This window comes from Scatophagus argus, chromosome 11, assembly GCF_020382885.2.
Source record: "Scatophagus argus isolate fScaArg1 chromosome 11, fScaArg1.pri, whole genome shotgun sequence".
NCBI lineage: Eukaryota > Metazoa > Chordata > Actinopteri > Scatophagidae > Scatophagus > Scatophagus argus.
In genome coordinates, this window is record NC_058503.1 from 14499940 (window position 1) to 14518328 (window position 18389).

General features: G+C 41.5%; 1 protein-coding gene across 6 annotated transcripts; it reads right to left on the reverse strand.

Annotated features, from left to right (window-relative positions):
* Positions 1-200: 200 nt before the first annotated feature.
* LOC124067129 (myc box-dependent-interacting protein 1) lies at positions 201-16220 on the reverse strand. Of its 6 annotated transcripts, XM_046404222.1 has the most exons (20): positions 15544-16220; positions 14650-14730; positions 14466-14520; positions 14193-14287; positions 13708-13803; positions 13390-13500; positions 13187-13279; positions 12908-12993; positions 12635-12710; positions 12256-12311; positions 11472-11507; positions 10244-10313; positions 9663-9785; positions 9369-9452; positions 7929-7949; positions 5324-5713; positions 4705-4767; positions 4144-4218; positions 3909-4010; positions 201-3067 (listed from the first exon to the last, which is right to left on the reverse strand). In XM_046404222.1, the coding sequence occupies exons 1-20, from the start codon at positions 15628-15630 to the stop codon at positions 2966-2968; spliced, it is 1902 nt and encodes a 633-aa protein (XP_046260178.1). In that variant the 5' UTR covers positions 15631-16220; the 3' UTR covers positions 201-2965. The 6 variants fall into 6 exon arrangements, with proteins under 6 accessions (XP_046260178.1, XP_046260179.1, XP_046260180.1 ...); XM_046404223.1 differs by lacking the exon at positions 11472-11507; XM_046404224.1 differs by lacking the exon at positions 9369-9452.
* Positions 16221-18389: the final 2169 nt, after the last annotated feature.

The window sequence follows — 18389 nt, forward strand, 5'->3', positions numbered from 1 at the left end:
TCTTATTTTTATTGAGGATAAACAAGCCTGACTGAAATTAGTCTCAGCTTATTCACATGATAGATGGTTGGAAATATTGATCAGAAAGAAAGCTGCCATTTTCTCGTCTGCCTTGTTAACAAAGGGAACAATACCGAAATTTATTCCCTCTCATAAACTAAAAGCAGGCAAATGAATGACAAATGAAAAGTAAACGTTGCTGAGATTCAAAGTAATGTTTATTATTATTTGTCAGTTAGGTACAGGAAAAACCTTTTTTGTCGTATCCCATAGCTCAACGCAGGAGACGGATCCATATAGACAGATAGAGAACCAGACCCAGTTGAAACAAGTCGCGTATACTTAAAAAAATAAAAATACCAAAGTGATCGGTCTACCTAGATGTGTATGTGATGCTCTTACGTGTGAGGCTTTTTAAACACACATGGATAAAATCATGCACATCTCAAGTTGTTAAAATACTGAAAACCAATACAAATATTTGTCCGTCTGAGTCTGGCGATTCGAAAAGTTCCTCTATGTGTCCTGTCTCCACGTAATAATATTTAACTCTGTTTGGACCACAATACCCTGGCAACATTTTGAGGCAAGGCTGATGGAAAACCAGCAATTATAATCAGGATTGATTTGAGCGAGACAATGGTGGAAAAACACACAGTATGTAACTGCCACCACCCCGTTACTAAGATGAACAAACAAATAATAAAAAAAAAAAATAAAAACAAAATTGCCTCAAAAGTGACCCAAGTATCACTGTCTTAAATCGAGGGTGTTCACACAACAACACATGGGAATTCAGCATGCTCACAGTAACTCACATACAGATATGAATGTCTTTATAGAATATGTATCTGTCATCACAGCTTGGCAAAATTACACTTATACACAACAAATGCACAATAACACCTGGAACCGCAATACCAGCCAGTGGAAAAAGACCCAAATACATTTTGAGTTGTCTTTGTCCAGTCGGAAAAAACAGACGACCTCATCCCCTGGTAGGTGGTGGTGATATCGTCCAATAACAATAGCCTATAGATAAAGAATTTATGTGTCCAAACAACCCATAAGTCCACACACACACACACACACACACATACACACCTCACACACATCCATTTTCTCCCACACCTATTACATGTTAACGTCATGAGAAATCTCTTTTGAGTCAGTGACTGAATGAATGCGTGAACATGAGATAGTTAGCGCCTATTTTGAGAGCAGTAAACCTGACAGAAGTACAAAACACTCCATAACATCCCAGTTGGCAATTATGTTGACATAGTTACATCAGGCCATATGTATTCATTGCTTGGCAGCATATAAAAATAAAAGAAGTTGCTCTGGTGCATATTCTGAGTCCTCTGCATTTGAGTTAAGACGTCTCTATGCAAATGGAAGGAATTGTTTTCGGCACATTTTTTTTTTAAACAAATGAGGCTGGCTCAGTTATTATATATTTGATTAGCATTAGGGTGTAACCATATCTGCCTAACTATTACACTACCGGTAGCAGCGTCTCATTATCGTAGTTTGTCGGCTAGCCTTTTAGCGAGCCCAGGAAATGCATATTTGGAATCCCTTGTGGAAAAAAAAAATACTTTAAAATATTTTTCACATGCTCACTTCACACAACTTCACACAAATTTAAACCACAAGGAATAAAAAACACGACTGTCAAAACCGTCAACGGTCGTGTTTTTCTACTCTATAGGACTCTAAAGCAGTACTTCTGTTTGGAATTTTAAATCATTTTTATGTTTGATTCCTGCTGCATATGCATATTTGGATTTTAACAATGGGTTCATACTACTTATACCACCATAGATTTTAAACTAATACAGCAATTGGGGACCCATGTTTCACAAGTAAATAATCAAAGCAAGGAGTAGAAGACGGGCTGCATGTGTCCAACAGCAATTGCGTCAGCAGCCGAACTCTCAGGACTAATTAGAGCGACTGAAGACCAGTAAACAGAAAATACTGGCTCCAAAACTGCGATGCTTCATCCTTCCCAACACACTTTCTGCTATGCTCCACCTTCACTTATATATGGTCAGAACTGCTTTTAGACATCAGAAATGACCGGCTGGACACACGTGACGAAACAAACCTGCACGAGCAGGAAGAAAATGACAGTCGACGGCTACACATGTGGCTAAAACTACACACTTGTTTTTGTATTTGTTTCAACAAAAACCTTATGGGGCATGTTGAAACTGAAGATCTGCCTCAGGTATTCCAGCGAGTAGCAAAATTCAAGCCAAGTTGTTGATGAATTTGTTAATTCTGTTTTGTTTCTTTTAATTCCTCACATGCAGTTTAGCTGATTAGACTTCTCTGTGTTAAGAGGTCTTGGCTGGGATGAAGTTGCCGGCCATGAGTTGGTTCTGCTCTTTCAGTGTGTTATACCACTGGGTGAATGTTTCTAAACGTACCTGACTCCAGCACTCTGCTACTCTGCTTAATAATTTTACACTGTTCTCGGTCTTTCAGTGTGAGATGAGAAAAACATCTCAACAGACAGTTTCTCTGTTGTGGTGGTGGAGAGTTTATGATGAAACATGGCTAAGAATAAAACATTAGAATGCAATTGCAGTGGTAGCCATTGCAGAGGCACCCATCCCTGCATCTAATCTGCACGACAGGGATTCTCCAAGCAATTCCTCTGGTAAATAAGAGAGAGGGAGGGAGTAGCAACAATAGTGCAGCAAAATGGCTACATCTGCAATTTGTAAATTTTGGCAGAAATCCACAGAAATGCCAAGATCCACTTTTAGCAAACTGTAGCAGACCTTAGAAATGCACGATTTCCACCAGTGCTGTGACAGCTCTGCTTCTATGGCCAAAGTCCTAGTAAAGATATAGTATCAGGGCAAGTAGAAGGAAGGAAGGAAGGAAGGATTGAGGCAAGAGGAAGAGAGACATAAAGAAGGAAGCTGGAATGATGTCCTGTCCTCCTCTTTCACAGCCTTTGGGTGAAATTTTCAGGGAATACTCCTTTAGTGGAATTTTCTTTGTTCTGCTGCCAGTCATTCTGCTTAATTCCCATCAACCAGCCCTCATCCTAAACACACAGACATGGAAATAAAGAAATATTCACAATATTGTGTGTGTCTCTGTGTGTGTATGTGGACGAGTGTTCTTATAGTTGTGGGGAAAAAAATCTGTTTACACAGTCACATTGCAAGGACCCGCCTTACTTATGGGGCTAAAATGTCACCATTATGTAAATCATTAAATTTTAGGGTGAAGACGTGCTTTAACCCTCTGGAGTCATTGTCCGTTTTTGACTACTTTTGATTTTACCCTTAAATTTCAGTTCAAAAATGGTTCACCTTGCCTTGTCTATAAATTGTAAATGTCAAAAAAGTTATTTACAACTCAGCTATTTACAACGCAATCAGGTGTCACAACAAAATGCACCACAAATTATTTATAAAACTTAAAACTTATTTATATTATTTATTTATGTTATTTCTAAAACTTGCACCAAACACGCCGCAAACGTGACGACAATGTTCAGGAACAAGCATCGCATATATTGTTTATCATAACCCGGGTTTTACTTGACCTATTACAAAATTTAAAAACTTGTACATAGTTTGAAGTCCCCACTTTTGACACAAATTAAAACAGAGACTCAGCGAGGCTGCGTCTTGCAGCTACGTCATCTTAAACTGGTCATGTGCTAAAGATGCACCGGCGTCCCTCGACCTCAGGGGGTTATGGTTAGGCTGTGGTCAGGGTTAGGATTAGGCACGTAATATTTGTTGTTATGGTTATGTGGTGGTTAAGCCTCGAGGAAATGAATGTCAGTCTATGTAATGTCCCCAGAAGTGATGGAAACAAGACTATGTTTGTGCGTGTGTGTGTGTGTGTGTGTGTGTTTGTATATGAGTGTATACCTGCTCTTCAGGGTTGTCAAAGGCTGTTACTAACACCACATCACCAGCCTTCATCTCCAGTTCGTCTGTATCATTGGCAGCATAATCATGCATCACTTGAACCTACACCACATAAATACTATCAATTATCTCCACATAAACAAAATATATTTGGGTTAAGCACATGCTCAGCACTATTCAAATTAATAATCTAGTTCTTTTACTAATTTAAATAATTTTTTATATCTTGTCTTACCTTATACAGGAAGCCAGGTGGCATTTCTGCAGGCTCTGATGCTTCTTCTGTGGGTTCTGGCGCTACTGTGGGTGTCTAGCAAAATGGTTGCTCCATTTAATAACATATAATGCACACTCAGAAACGTCTTCCTCTTTTAAAGAGACATAATTGAGCCCTGAAAGTAAGTCTAAAAACGTGATTTAAAAAAATCTGTCAGCAGAATTTTCTATAAATGAGTGTTTGTATTTCTTAATCAAATAACAAGGATACTTGGTGTTGGAAATGCTTGGAGAAGAAAACTTGATTGATTGATTGATTGTTTTCAGTAAAAAGCCATGTCACAACCTTTGCAGCATTTTTAGAAAATAAGATTAATTAAAAGAAGTAAGACCAGATGGCAAATGAGAAGAGATGTGTGGCTAAGAATCTTTGAAAGATGCCACATCCAGTGCCATAAAACATAACCATAAATCTATTACAGACATGTAAACAGTATTAAATCATTATATTGATATTTGTAGTTTTGCAACAAAAAAAAACCACTTACTGCAGGTTCCTTTTGGTTCCTTTTTTACTCACCTCTTCTGTCACTGCTTCTTCAACTGTTGTTGTTGTTTCTGCTGCAGCTTCTGCAGATTCACCCTGGGAGCGAAGAGACAGAACGACGGGTTAGAGGAAGAGACACACGAAAAGATTAAAAACAAGGAGGAAGAGGAATGAAAGACAGAAGAACAAACAGACAAGACAAAGACAGACAAACAGACGGCCCGCGCAGCCTAAACAGCAAAGTTATGACTGATACAACAAAGTGTGCCGAATAGACAGCAAGCTTGTTTACTAAAGCACAGATGTCATAAAGGTAAGGCTTTTGCACAGCATACTATGCGCATGGACTTAGCAGAAACTGAGTTTAATCGTGTGCAGCAAATATCTATATTCTTCTCTTTCCCTCGTTAATGCCCAACTTTCCCTCTGTGTCACAGTTGATGCATCCATGCTGCTGGTCCAGATGCATCCTAAAACTTCCCATTTCAAGATTTCTTCATCCTTCCACCTGTACATTCATCAGAATGTATCTCTCTATCATCTGTTTCTTTCCAGTGCCTCATGCTCAAATCTCCTCCACAAAAATCAATGCATCCACCACTTTTTGTCCAGATGCATCTCTCCATTTTTTTTTTATTCTCGCCTTCGTTACCTGACCCTCTTCATTATCCAACGTAGCTGCAGCTAGTGTGGCTTCTTCCTCAGCGGCCTCAGCTGGAGCCTCAGCTGCAGGAGTTTCGTCCTCTGTGGCGGGCTCCTCTGTGACTGGCTGGCTCCCGTCATCATCCCAGCCCTTCTGGGCTTCAGCCGCAGGATCGCAATGAACCTGCTGGTTCTCATCATCCCCCCCTCCCTCCTGAGTCACAGCCAAAGGGTCATAGCGAACTGGTTTGGATCCGTCATCTCCCCAGCCCTCTGTGGCAGCTGCTATGGGGTCATAGCGGACAGGCTGCGAATCATCATCCCCCCAGGCATTTGTAGCAGCAGCCACAGGGTCATAGTACTCCTGGGTGTCCTCTTCCTGGGCACCACTGTCCTCAGGCTGAGGGGCAAGGGTCAGGTTTCAAGGAATCAAACGTCATAAGACATATTTTACTTTTTGAGTATTGTAAGGTGTTCATCAACTAAATAGCTGAGGAAATTTTAGGGAAGAAAAAGACAAGGTAAAGGGATATTTAAGATGAGGTTCAATGGCTTAATATTCTTATGTGAGAAACAAAGCAGCACCAGGAGTAAAAAGGAATTTCTGCAGAGTACATAGGGGTCTATGGCCAATGTCTGAACAAAACAGTGGACTCAGGAAAAGAGTAAAATATGTCTGATGGACAAGGAAACTGAGAGGAAAGTCGAAAGGAACTCAAGTATGTTTGTATTATTAGCCCATTAACTAAAAATTGTATTTGCTATATCTTACATTGACCATTTTTTATACAATACTGTTAGCCACACAAGCAGCATGACTCTAAGGAAGGCAATGCCAATTGGTTGGACGCTTTGGCCCAGAATAAAACACCTAATGCGCTTCTCCTTTGCTGGAGGATGATTCCTGATGATTCCTGATGATATTGCAGATTACCTGATTTTCAACTGTAGATTGTGTTTGGTGCTAATTATCGAACATAAGCATACTAACACAAGTAATAAGTTAAAAACTATACCTGCTAATCAGCAGTATGTTATCCTGTCATTGTGAGCATGGTAGCATGATGTTAGCATTTTACTCAAAGAGAAAAAAAAACTCCTGTGCCAAAGCTCAACTTTGAAAATGGCTGACAGATGTGAAAAAAAAAAATGCCTGATTAGTAAAAGAGCTAAAACCTGCAAAGCCATGAGGATGACCTTTAAAGGACTTTATGGGTGTTCCATCAAGCATTATTTTGGTCAAACTTATTATCATATTTAAGGGCAAAGTGTGCAGCATTGAAGCTGCTATCAGAGACGGGGCTATGAAAGGTGCCATGGACATCAAGTTCTGGGAGTTCAGCAGCAGATGTCAGCAAGTCATCATCATCATCATCATCAGAGAAGGTTCAGATTAAATTAAAAGACAGATGAAGATAAAGAAAGGTGGCAGCAGAAGGCAGAAACGCAAAAACTATCAGCCTTTTCCCATCCGAAAATAGATGTTGCATCTTCTGTGTGTAGTTTGCAAGCATGGTTTATGTTCCCACGGCTATGTTCAGATGGAGAAAGAGGAGGGAAGCTTTGTAAGAGCAGAAGTGTGGCTCCTTTCTGAGCGATCACTGCTTTGCCTCAAGCTCTAATACAGCAGCAACTCTATGGTTGTTGAGACACATCTCTCTTACAGTGACGGGGATGAACAAAAGGGTTAGTTAATGGAAGCAAGGCCTTGTGAAGTTGCCCACCAAGTTGCTACACTTTTTAATTTACTGTTCTCGTTTCTATGAAGCAGTACACTGAAAACATGAGCAACTTCACTCAATTTTCAGAAACAAAACTGCTCCCTGTGCTCACACAGAACATGTAGCTAACATACAAAGGCCACATGCTCTGTCAGTGCAGCTTGTGAACGTACAGGGAGACGAGGGGAAACAGAAAATAAGCGGGTTAATTCAGCTACAAATCATTTCACACAGGAGGGATTTTTAGTATATATTTCTGAGTAAATTCACACTGCAAGAGTGTGTACATCTTTTCTGGATGTTAGTGGTGTCTTATAATCAACTCTCTGTAGGTTTCGGATCTACAGTATGCTGTATATCATTTACATACTGTGCAGCCTGCACACACATGGCAGGAAGATGGACAGGGAGGCGGCTCTTAAAAGAGGACTGCACATCAAACGCCATTTATATTGATTTCATTTACCTGATTGTGTAAAATGTCAATTTGAAACTGAATTGTCCCACACTTGTTACCAAGTTCTATTTGTGCCGTACAACAATCTCTTCACTATTTAGTGTCATCACACTGAGCATTGCTGACACAAAGACAACGCACAAACAGATTTGGGACACACAAATGAAAGAGATCCATTTATGGAAAAGCTTGTTTACATACAGAGATGGTCATTATAGAAGTCCAACTCAGCGAGTCCAGCATGTGTCGTGCAATATACTTTGAATGCGAGTGGGGCTTGTATAATGGCTACATAAGTACCAAATGTAAACAGTGACAAATGAATCAATGGTTACTATGAACACAAATTAGAATATGCTGATGAAGATGATGATCATAATGCTAATGCATTTTTGCAAGTTAAAACACATGTTTAAAGATGAGGACAATGTGCTTACCCATGAGTCCCAGGTTGCAGGCTGTGGGAAACAGGGAAGCAACAAAATGAGAGGACAGAACAAAATTCTTTTCAAAGCTCTTCCACAGGCCCACTGCATCCAGTAAGACTTTTTTTCCAGTGCGGGTCCCATGCTCTAAACCTACAAGGCCATAGCAGTAGATCTCCAGCAGAACAAGAGTACAGGCAATACTAAAGTGCTAAGGGATGTCAGTCAGAAGAGGCTCTCACTGTAATATGATTATTGTACATGTCAGTCACCCGCTGAGCAAGTGACAAGAAGCAGGAAGGTGTGCAGCAAAACAGTGTTTATTTACAATGTTGATCAATGACTAAGTTATAATCATTATCATCATCATCATTTAATTTTGCAGTCAATATCAGGAGCTAATTTCATTCAGTACCTTGACACAAATAACCTTCACAATGAGGCAAGTAAGAACTGTTGGTAGATATATTAAAACTTGAAAAAATGAGGAGAAAAAAAGAGACTCAAAAATTAATAAATTTGTGCAAAAAAGTCAACCCAGAACCAAAGGTAGCATAAGACCCTGGCAAATCTGTGACCGGGCAGCACTGAATTAGCTACATGTTTTAATTTACTCTGCATTACTCCACAAATTTGTAAATTTGAAATATCAAAGATCCTGAGTCTTTAAGTTTGCCTAGTAGTCACAAATAGGCTACAATACGGCTATCTGAGCTTTGTCTTCTATTTCTGAGCTTTGTTTGCACCTCTCTCACGTTTAATTATGAGCCTGTCAACAATGGACTCCCTCACTGACACCTTGCTTAACTTACTTACTTCTGATGCTAACTGGGCCAAGGTATGCAGTAGGCTACGTGCCATTTATCTGTCAGGAACTGGAACGCTGTACTAAGTAGGAGACCTGGATCAAACAGTAGCTGACGGTGTAGTCATTATATCTCACCTGCCATTAGTTTGAGTTACTCAACTGTACGCTCAGATAAAGTCAGTAGAATTTGTGTCATCCCAACACCTAAAACTACATTACTGTACAGTACTGAAAAGAAAGAAGTGAGAGCAGAGCAGGACTTTGGTCTGTAGTTCATGCCATGGGTGATCTGTGGATAGTGCTGAAGCAGGAAGAAGTGGTCACTGAAAAGGTTTCTACAGATCATCATGCCATCATCCACCTCTTGCTTGATAGATTGGAAAGAAGCGGAGCAGGAAACACCTCAAACTATGCCAAGCTTACCAAGTGATTTCATTTTGTATCTAGACCCATCAAGCTGGTTTCGACATTTTAAAACTCAAAAACCTGCACTGTCCAACATTTCAAACTGATGGCAAAGATCTCCTGGACTTCCATAACATGAAATGAACTTAAAACCTTTCTGAATAAAATATAAAATCTCTTGTGAAGCTTGGCATTACTTGCAGTGGAAGGTCTCTATGTTCATGCCATAAATCATCCACCTGTGTGGCTGTGGAGGCTTTGGTTGCTGCACTGAAAGACTCCAGGTCCATGTCCAACAGGTTGCTCACTGCAGGACTGTCAAACTGATAACAACAGCAGGGCTCAACAGGACGGCTCATTTGCTAACTGGGAGCAATAGAGAAGGAACTGACTATAGAATAAAATAGTATTATATTGGAATAGAAGATGTGGGAGGAAGGCCAGAAGAAGAAAGACTCAAAGGTTCAGACCTGTGCAGAAGAGTGCCACGTTAAAGCACTGAGGCTGCTCAACGACAGCAGCCGATCACTAACCTCTGTAGGGGAGGTGACGCTAATATCGGGAGCAGCTGCAGCATCAAACAGGCTGATGATGTTCTCTGTTTTCAGCTCCTTAGATGGGGTCACCTTTGGTGGAGGAGGCACTGCTGGCTTTAGCTAAGACACAAGAAGCATACAATGACAATGACAACGATTTTGAGTCAGAAAGCCAAAGGAATAAGAATTCAAAGTTGTGAATTTTTGTAGATTTCTTTTGCAAAGAATTAATATGAACATTTTATGCCTTCTATTTGCATTTTGGTAAACTTGTATGTATTTTTCTGAAATGTTCAAATCGCTTTGGGAAACCAAAAGGCTACAGTGGATACATGCCATGTGTTGCTCCCCATTTCCCATTTGCCTCTGCATGTACTGTAACTATCCAAAAACAAAACAAAAAATATTTCCTCACTGTTGGAGGATAAGGACAGTTCTAACTGATCACATTAATGGTAGCTTCATATAGGAGCCATCTTTGAAGTTATGAATCAAGCTTGAGTGGAGACATAATTCAGTGACAGGACTCTAAGGTCTCCAAACAAAGAGGCTGGCTCAGTTTGTGAGCATGTGTTTACCTTGGATGGAGATTTGGGGATTGGTGGTGGTCCTCCAGGCCTGAGAGTGTGGTTGGATGCTTCTTTTCCACTGAGTGAATGAGAAAGAGAGAGAGAGAGAGAGAGAGAGAGAGAGATGGAGGACAAAAAAGGAGAATACCAAAACATTACAGAGAAATTAACATGGATGGAAATGACATGGATGGCAAACGATGTGAGGGAAAGGACTGACCAAAGGTTATAAAGAGCAGAAAAAAAGCTAACACGTGTTACAAGGCATGCTCCACAAGGCTGCTATAAGAGTCCAAGCGGAAGTTGTCACTACAAGAGCCTTCATGCATGAAAAGTGAGCCCCCTTTCCCAATCCAATCTTCTCCTTTTCCTCCCTCCATCCCATGCAAGCAGACTTCATCAGAGCTTCCAATAAATCCTCAAGCAGCGAGCAGTGATAGAGACATTCAGAAGGAGCCAAAGAGCTGTAGATATTTTAAGGGTTGAGAAACCTGAAATGTATCTGGACCGCGCAATTTGTAGCTTTGGTGGCTTCAAATGGCAGAAGGAGGCAACTCTTTGAGAACTCCAGTACCATATTACCAAGGCTGCAAACCCCTCTGAGACAGTGTCACAAGGTGAATCCTGCTTACTTCATCTTGACGCCTTGGTTTGCTCCAGATTGAATACCTTTATTATATCAGATTGTGCTTCTGCGTAGCATATCTCTAAATGAATGTGTCAAATCACCACCCAGCAGAGAGTTAATGGGGGCCCAGCCACTCATTTATACCCCGTGGCCCCTTAGCAGATTCATCTGGCTCATGTGTGCTCATTAGAGGATACAAAAAGAACAAAAAGAAGTGTGAACAATGGAAGGACAATGCAGAGAAGGAGTAGAGAATACACCCCTGCATACATTGTGAAAAGTTGCATCTTCTACAGGTGAACTCTTTCGTTTTAGCAGTTAATCTTCCTGTCTCAGTTGGCAGGAGATGAGACACTTCATACCTTGTGACTTTGATTGTGTTGCTACATAACAGCCTTTTCTGATGCAGCATTAGGCATACAGGTTTGCTCAACTCTTACATATCTGCAGCTCTGGGCACTCAACTCTCCCTGATCAGTGTGGCTATGAATTCACTTGCACAACCAAGCAATAGTTCTCCCCGAGATCTCCCAAGGCTGCAGAGAGACCCACGGACACATAACTGGACAGACGAACAAGAGATGTGTCACCATGGTTAACACTGGTTACCTCCTATTTGTTCCTGACGTTGGGTCGTCTGTTTTTCTGTAAGGGGTGGGGGTGACTCCAGGTTAATGCATATTCCTTAAAGCTTGAACTGACTTGGATATGCAGCGTTTTAATCCACAAGTTATACATTTTCAAGACATGGAAGGAATAGAGGGATCAGGTTAAGCCAATAAAATAATCAGATGGATGTGTATACAGGATCAGGTGAAAGTTTTGTGAGATATCAAGAGAGATGATGAATTATGTGCTCTCCAGAGTTTCAAATGTTTGCAAACATATCTCAAAAGATTTTTTTAAGTGATCAAGTCTTGAAGGAGCCATAAACACAGACGATGGTAATAATTTTCTTTGCTGGTTACGACCAACCGCACGTGGCTCAGGATTCCAACAGGATCCACAGGATTTCACTTAAACAGCTGTTTTATAGACTAGTTGGAGTTTTTAGAATCACTACAGCCTGAGGGTAATGTGTTTTTTCCTGCGTGAAATATAAAAAAGTTTAACACTTTGACACAATAACCCAGTACTTCAGAGCAAGAATAGCATCTCTGCCACCTCTGGTTGTGTTTTTCTATTGCTTATATTAATATATGTTAATAGATATCCACAGGCTGAAAAGAGATGTCGACATTTAGTTTTATTCAGAATCAAAATCTTTATGGTTCAAAGAATAAGAAGCAACAAAACTTCTTTTTTTAAACTTTCCAGTGATCTAATGTGAGACACCCTGCACTGGAAAGTCATAACGTGATAGAGCTTATATGATGTATCGTTGCTCACTAACCTGCTTGTGTCGGTTCCCTCCAGTTTCTCCAAGACGTCGTACAAATCCTGAGACAACTGCAGGGGGAGGACAGACGCAGTGTTAGACAAAGTGCTTCAAAGTGTGCCAGTCCTTCTGCTACAGCTAGTTTAAGAGAGTGGAGCTTTAACAACTGTCAAGCTAAGGTAGTAATACACAAGATAATCTCGGTTAAAACCCAATGTCCTATTTTTTGTTTTAAGGGGTAAAAAAACAAAAAACGGTTTCAAATACAGCGCTGAAGGGCAGCAGACAGTTTTAGGTTCAGTTACAGACCTGGCTGATGTAGTCAAACCTGACATTATCTGATACACTGTGTCAGCTTTTCTTTATCTAAATTCAGCATTAATCAACGTCTCACCCGGCTGATTTCCTTGTGAAATTTCTCCTCAAAACCAGCCAAACTCTGGAAGGTGCTGACGTAAAACCCAACACGACTAAAAAGGGCAGATAAGACAGAGACAGAGAGACAGAGAGAGGGCCAGAGGGAGAGAAAGAGTATTAACTGCATTACTGGCTTGACTTACTTCATTATCCTGCAGGGGTAAACGTAGAACAGATTACAGTGAAATGTAATGATAGCATCCATCCATCAACAGGAAAAGCAGTTTCACACACAAACACAGATACACACCTGTTCCAGAGTGAAGGTAACTCCTCTTGCAAATCAATATTAATCTCCTCAAACACTTTCTGTGCTCTTTCCAACTCTTCCTCAGCCTGAAACACACACACACACACACACAAAACAATGTGATGGCACAATACATTAGGGGATGTAAGTGTAAGCTCAGACTCAAGGACGTCCTTGTTCCATCTCATGTGAGTTCGAACAGTTGTCTACCAGGACGCCCCTCGCAGATGTTTCACAGTCAGCTGACCTGGTAGGAAATGCGGTAAGATTGTCATGTACCTGGCTCTTGGACAGACTGCTCTGGGCAACATTGTGTGCAGACAAGATACCCTGAGCCCAGCCTGGAGTGGCTCGCTCCAACAAGGAGGAGGGCTGGAGGAGAGAAAGAAGGAGAAAGAGAAAACACGTGTTAAAAGCTGTCAGATTTGACATATATTAAAACACAGAGACATAACATAAGACACACTCTGCATCTGTTGTACCTTAGTTAATTTAATGCCCCCGTCCTTTTTCTTGCTCTTGTGTGCAGTGGCATAATTGTGCCTGGCGCTGTCGTAATCGACCAGCTTCCTGTCTCTCTTGGCAATACGTGCCTGGATGAAAGAAAAGAGGAACATCTAAAAAAACATAATCTTGTTTTTCATTAGCCTCCAGGAGCAAACAGAATAACAAGTCTGCTTTAAACGTCAGCAACTGTTTTTGAGTTAAATAATTAAAAGCCTGGCCGCCGCTGCATGAGCGTCAGATGCTAGTAATTTGTGGTCATGGTTGCTATGGGTTTCTGTAACGACACAGCTTACCTTGATATCAGGGAATTGGCCCAGGTAAGTATCCATGGAGATGAGAGCATGATCGACCAACTTTTGGTGGTAGTCGGTCCACAACACATCACAGTCCTGCAGCATAGATGAACACACAATCACAAACGAGACAAACTGCTTTCAGGGCTTGTTTTGTCGCAACAGTATGCTTCCTGGATGGAGTTCTCCATCACTTTAGAGCTATTTCCGGTTGCTCTGTTGCTATGGACTTGTGCATAAATAAAGAATGAAGTCAAACTCTTTAAACTGATTGCAGTATTCTCTTGGAGCCAGCAAAGAGGCTAACGTATAATTTTTCTGTCAAGAGGACAACAAAACACAATCACGCACAGCTGCTGGGATGCATAAGCTAATCAGGAATCAAACACACACTCACACAAACACTTACTCAACTAGTGTCCAATATAATAACGTGATGCTGACTTCTGTATTTTAAACGCCTGTTAATTAAAAGCATTTCTGACCTCCACAATGGAATCCACTTCATTATTGCCGTACCAGTCCGGCTCATACATGTCAGCCAAACACGCCTGCACGTTCTTGGAAGACTCGTGCATGGCTGAGGACAAACAAATATATTCTACATTAGAGGAATATGCGAACAGAACAGATTCATGTATATACATGATTGTGTGTCTCCAAGTGTTTGTGTGTATTCAGCAATGTGAATCTGTGCAAGCTTGTGCATGTGTGTGTGTGAGAGAGAGAGAGAGAGAGAGAGAGAGAGAGAGAGGCACCTTTGACTGCTTCCAGGTATGCCCTAAGGTCCCTTTGCAGTTTAGTGCCTTCAGCCTGGAGGTGAAACACAAAACAGGAGGCTCAGAACACGACACACGAACTGTGAGTCCCCTTGAGCTGCACTACTATGCAATAATAACAGAATAATTGATTTAATTAGAATTATGACTCCATCGTACTCACATATTGTTTGTTGAAGTTGATCACTCCCTCCTCAAAAGCAGCATCTTTGGTTTCATCAGCTTTGCCAAGCTTCTGAAGAACCTGTCAGTCAAACACATAATAACATTAGATAAGGTCTAAAGTACACTGCACATGGGAACTTTCACCTGCTTTCTGTAAGTTTAAGATCAAATACAATTTCTTTACATTCACGATTTAAAAAGCCTTTTTTTCTCTAATGATAATCAGTCACACTGACGGCAGCCTGTATGAACGCATTATAAACGTCTCATGAACTCACACAGTGACATTCACACACACACACACACACACACACACACACACACACCGGGTTTACAGGGGTATCATCTGCTTTCTCTCTGTCTGTCTCTGTTAAGCTCTACGGTACACGATGCATTATGACAGACAAATAACGCCCCCTGCCATGCATTCAGCGCATAACGTGCAGGTCCATAAACGCACGGACCAGGCCTCGTATCTAGCACCTATACATGTTGCAGCGTGACTGATATATACAGTGCCAGTGAAATGCAAGAAGGTGTTCCTGTCGTCACCATTTGTGTGACAAAAACTCACTATCATGCCAAGATATGGATTTAAAATGCCAGAAGCACACCGGTTATGGGCTAAATCATGACAGATGATATTATGAGGCCTGCAGCATAGCCTGTCTCACTTATGAACGTGTCCGTTGTATGACATTGACTACAGGAACGATGCATTTGAAGTGGACATGCCGACCTCCAAACACAGCATCCATGCCCATATTATTATAACATCGTGATGCGACACTGCGGCTCGGTGAAGGATGCGGCAGCGGCGCTGCTGCTTCGCGGCTTGTCGGCCCGAATAATCATTTCCACACGCACGAACATGTTAGTGAGCGACTCTTACCTTTTCCTGGGCTCTCGTTAGTTTTTTCTGAACGTTGCTGGCCACTTTCCCCGCAGTCAGCCCCTTCCCCAAATTCAACTCAGCCATCTTGCAGCGTAGATCAGTCTTTGGATGCGGGAAAGGAAGGAAATAAAAAAACAATAACGGATGGACCGCTAGGGCGACCGTTGAGGCAAAGTCATAAATGTCCGGTGGAGAAATGATTGTAATAAATGTAATTACGCCTACGTGGTGTTATGGTGTATCTGGAGGAAGATGAGCGTGTGCAGAAAGCTAAGCTGTTTTCTCAAATGTTGAGCTGTGTGCGCATCCGTGACAGAGGAAGATGCTGTCAGAGATGCTCTTAAAGGCGCAGATGCTGCTGCGCGTCCGCTCGGGAAAACTGCACAACACAGGCGTCGAATCACGTGGTAAAGCTACAAAATGAGTAAAAAGTGCCGTTTTTGAAGACCATTTCTCCACGATCTTCCAAAATGCTGTTTGTTGATCCTCTCAATTTAACCGTGAGGTTGACTTTTGACCCTTAGGTCGTGAATCCAGGTCTTAAATTTATAAACGCCTTGTTAAATAAATAGCCTGCAATTCACACTTAACCAAAAATTCACCCCAAACGATGGCCAGAAACAGCCATGTGCAGCTGTATTAAAGCCGCACAGACCCATCCGCCTGATGTTTAGTAGTTACGTAACAGGCGAAGTGACGTAGAAAACTGGTCGTCAATGAAAGTGTATCACTGAAAAGCAGCTCAGCAGTCAAGAAACACTTAAGTGAAGAGTCTAATGCTTCAAAGATGGACCTCCTCAATGTTTTTCTGCGCCCCCTTTCAACATTATGTGTCAATAAATCATTAAAACGAAATGGTTAAATTGCTTCCCATGATGGATTAGACTACTAGCGCTTATCTCTTAGGATACAGTGAGTCATGTTTGCCACTGTAGATTTGAACAGTTTTTGTTGCTGGTGTTTGAATCTGGCTAAATTAAATTAAATTAAATTAAAAACAAGTGTTTGTTTTGGCCATAAGGAACTCTCCAGGAGATGGCGCTATTGGACCATATCATTTTCACATAGTGGTCCACAGAGGTCTGAGTACATTATTTTACTGTTTCCTTCAGTTTGGATATGTTTTAATGTTTTTTTTAGGGTTTATTGGGGTTTTTTGTGTGAAAAGGGGCGAATGATTGTCAGCGGACGTGTCTGCCAACATCACACCCATTGCTGCTCTGAGTGATGACATGAGTGAATTCACATTGACCTGATCAGAGCCACAAGTTAGCTCCGTGTGTTAAATCTCCCGATCCTGGTATGTAACAACCCCTGCAATATTTTTAAAGATAAATCCACTTTGTGTTTATGACAGGAATAAATCCGCAGCTCTTTATTGACACAGGTGGCTGCTGCTGGCTCTGAGCTCTCCAGGGTCCTGAACTACAGTCTGTTGGTGCTGGGGGACGTTGACAGTCAGCAGAACAAAAAGCTCTCAGAAGACAAGGCCGGTACTTACGTTTTGTTTTATTCCCTCTCCTCTTCCATTTCACCGGATGTAATTATATCTCTGTTGCATAACGTGCTCACCAGATAGCCCACTTGCACGCGAGAAGTAAAATGCTTTAGCGTGTAGAAGGTGTGTTTCAGTGTGTGTGTGTGTGATTGTACAGTTTTTCAGTATGTCAAATGTCAGTGAAGTTTGTACATACGCCACCTTTTTTTCCTCAAGTCGTTTTCCAACACATTCCGATGACATGAGAGCTTCTCCTCGCAAGTTATAAAAATACACCCATTTTGGATCATCCACGCACCCATTTCTTCTTTTCTACTCTCCCTCACTTTCTTTATCTAGCCATCCCTCCCTTTCCTTTCTCTCCTTCCTCATCTCGTCTCCCCGTCTCTTTATCCCCGACAACAACAACATTTGGCCACGAGTCACCAAGCCCATTCGTTCCCATACATTCACATGAATAGCTCCTCTCCAACCACCGCCCCCCCCCTCGACCCCCCCTCTCCCGCTGCAGGAATGGTTTAACCCGTTATCCACAGTGAGCGAGACGGAGAGCACAAAGGAAGCGTATATACTGGTCGTCCAGGAGGGATATAATAAGATAGCATGATGTAAACATGGACTAGAAATCGCAAGAGAAGCGTTTCCATTTCCCGTCGCGCTGTTCCATTATCGGTGTTCAATATTACATGAGGTTCTGGCTAATAACAGCCGGCGCGTCTGTCTGGAAAGGCTGGCTGTATAAGTGAGAAATTGAAGCCAAGTGTGGTGGAAGAGAGGAAAGAGGAGAGAGGAGTTGGGTATTGTTTTATCTTCAGCTTCGGGGTTTTTCTAGAGTTGCTATCTGGTTTTGGATCCCGTTCACCGAGATCATAATGTTGGGTTTCTCAAGCTGACCAAGAAGACAAGAGGAGATTCTCTTCTTTTTCCTCGTTTTTTCTTTCTTTTTTTACATTTTTTTTTTACATTTTCTTTTTCTTCTGGACTCGGCGACAAAGGAGGGGAAAAACCCCCCACCACAAAACAAAACACGCTAATATGTTTGTATTTCTGAGGTGAGTGAGTTTTCTGTCTTGATCTGAAATGTTAGCACCTTGCACGTAGGTTGTTACTGAATTGACAACCTACATGCGTGCCACAAAGACTAAAGTGTAACCGTAAATCCTGTCAACTCCAGCCGACTGCCCAGATTTCCTAATTCTCATAATGATTCTCCAAAAGCTAATTGTACTGCCCACAGACTTATGGCCATAATTCACTTTGAAAATGAGGCACATGGAGGGATGCCTCAGCTCCATTGTTTTCCCTCTATTGTTTTCAAACCGTTGTCTAACGGCACATTTGGTGC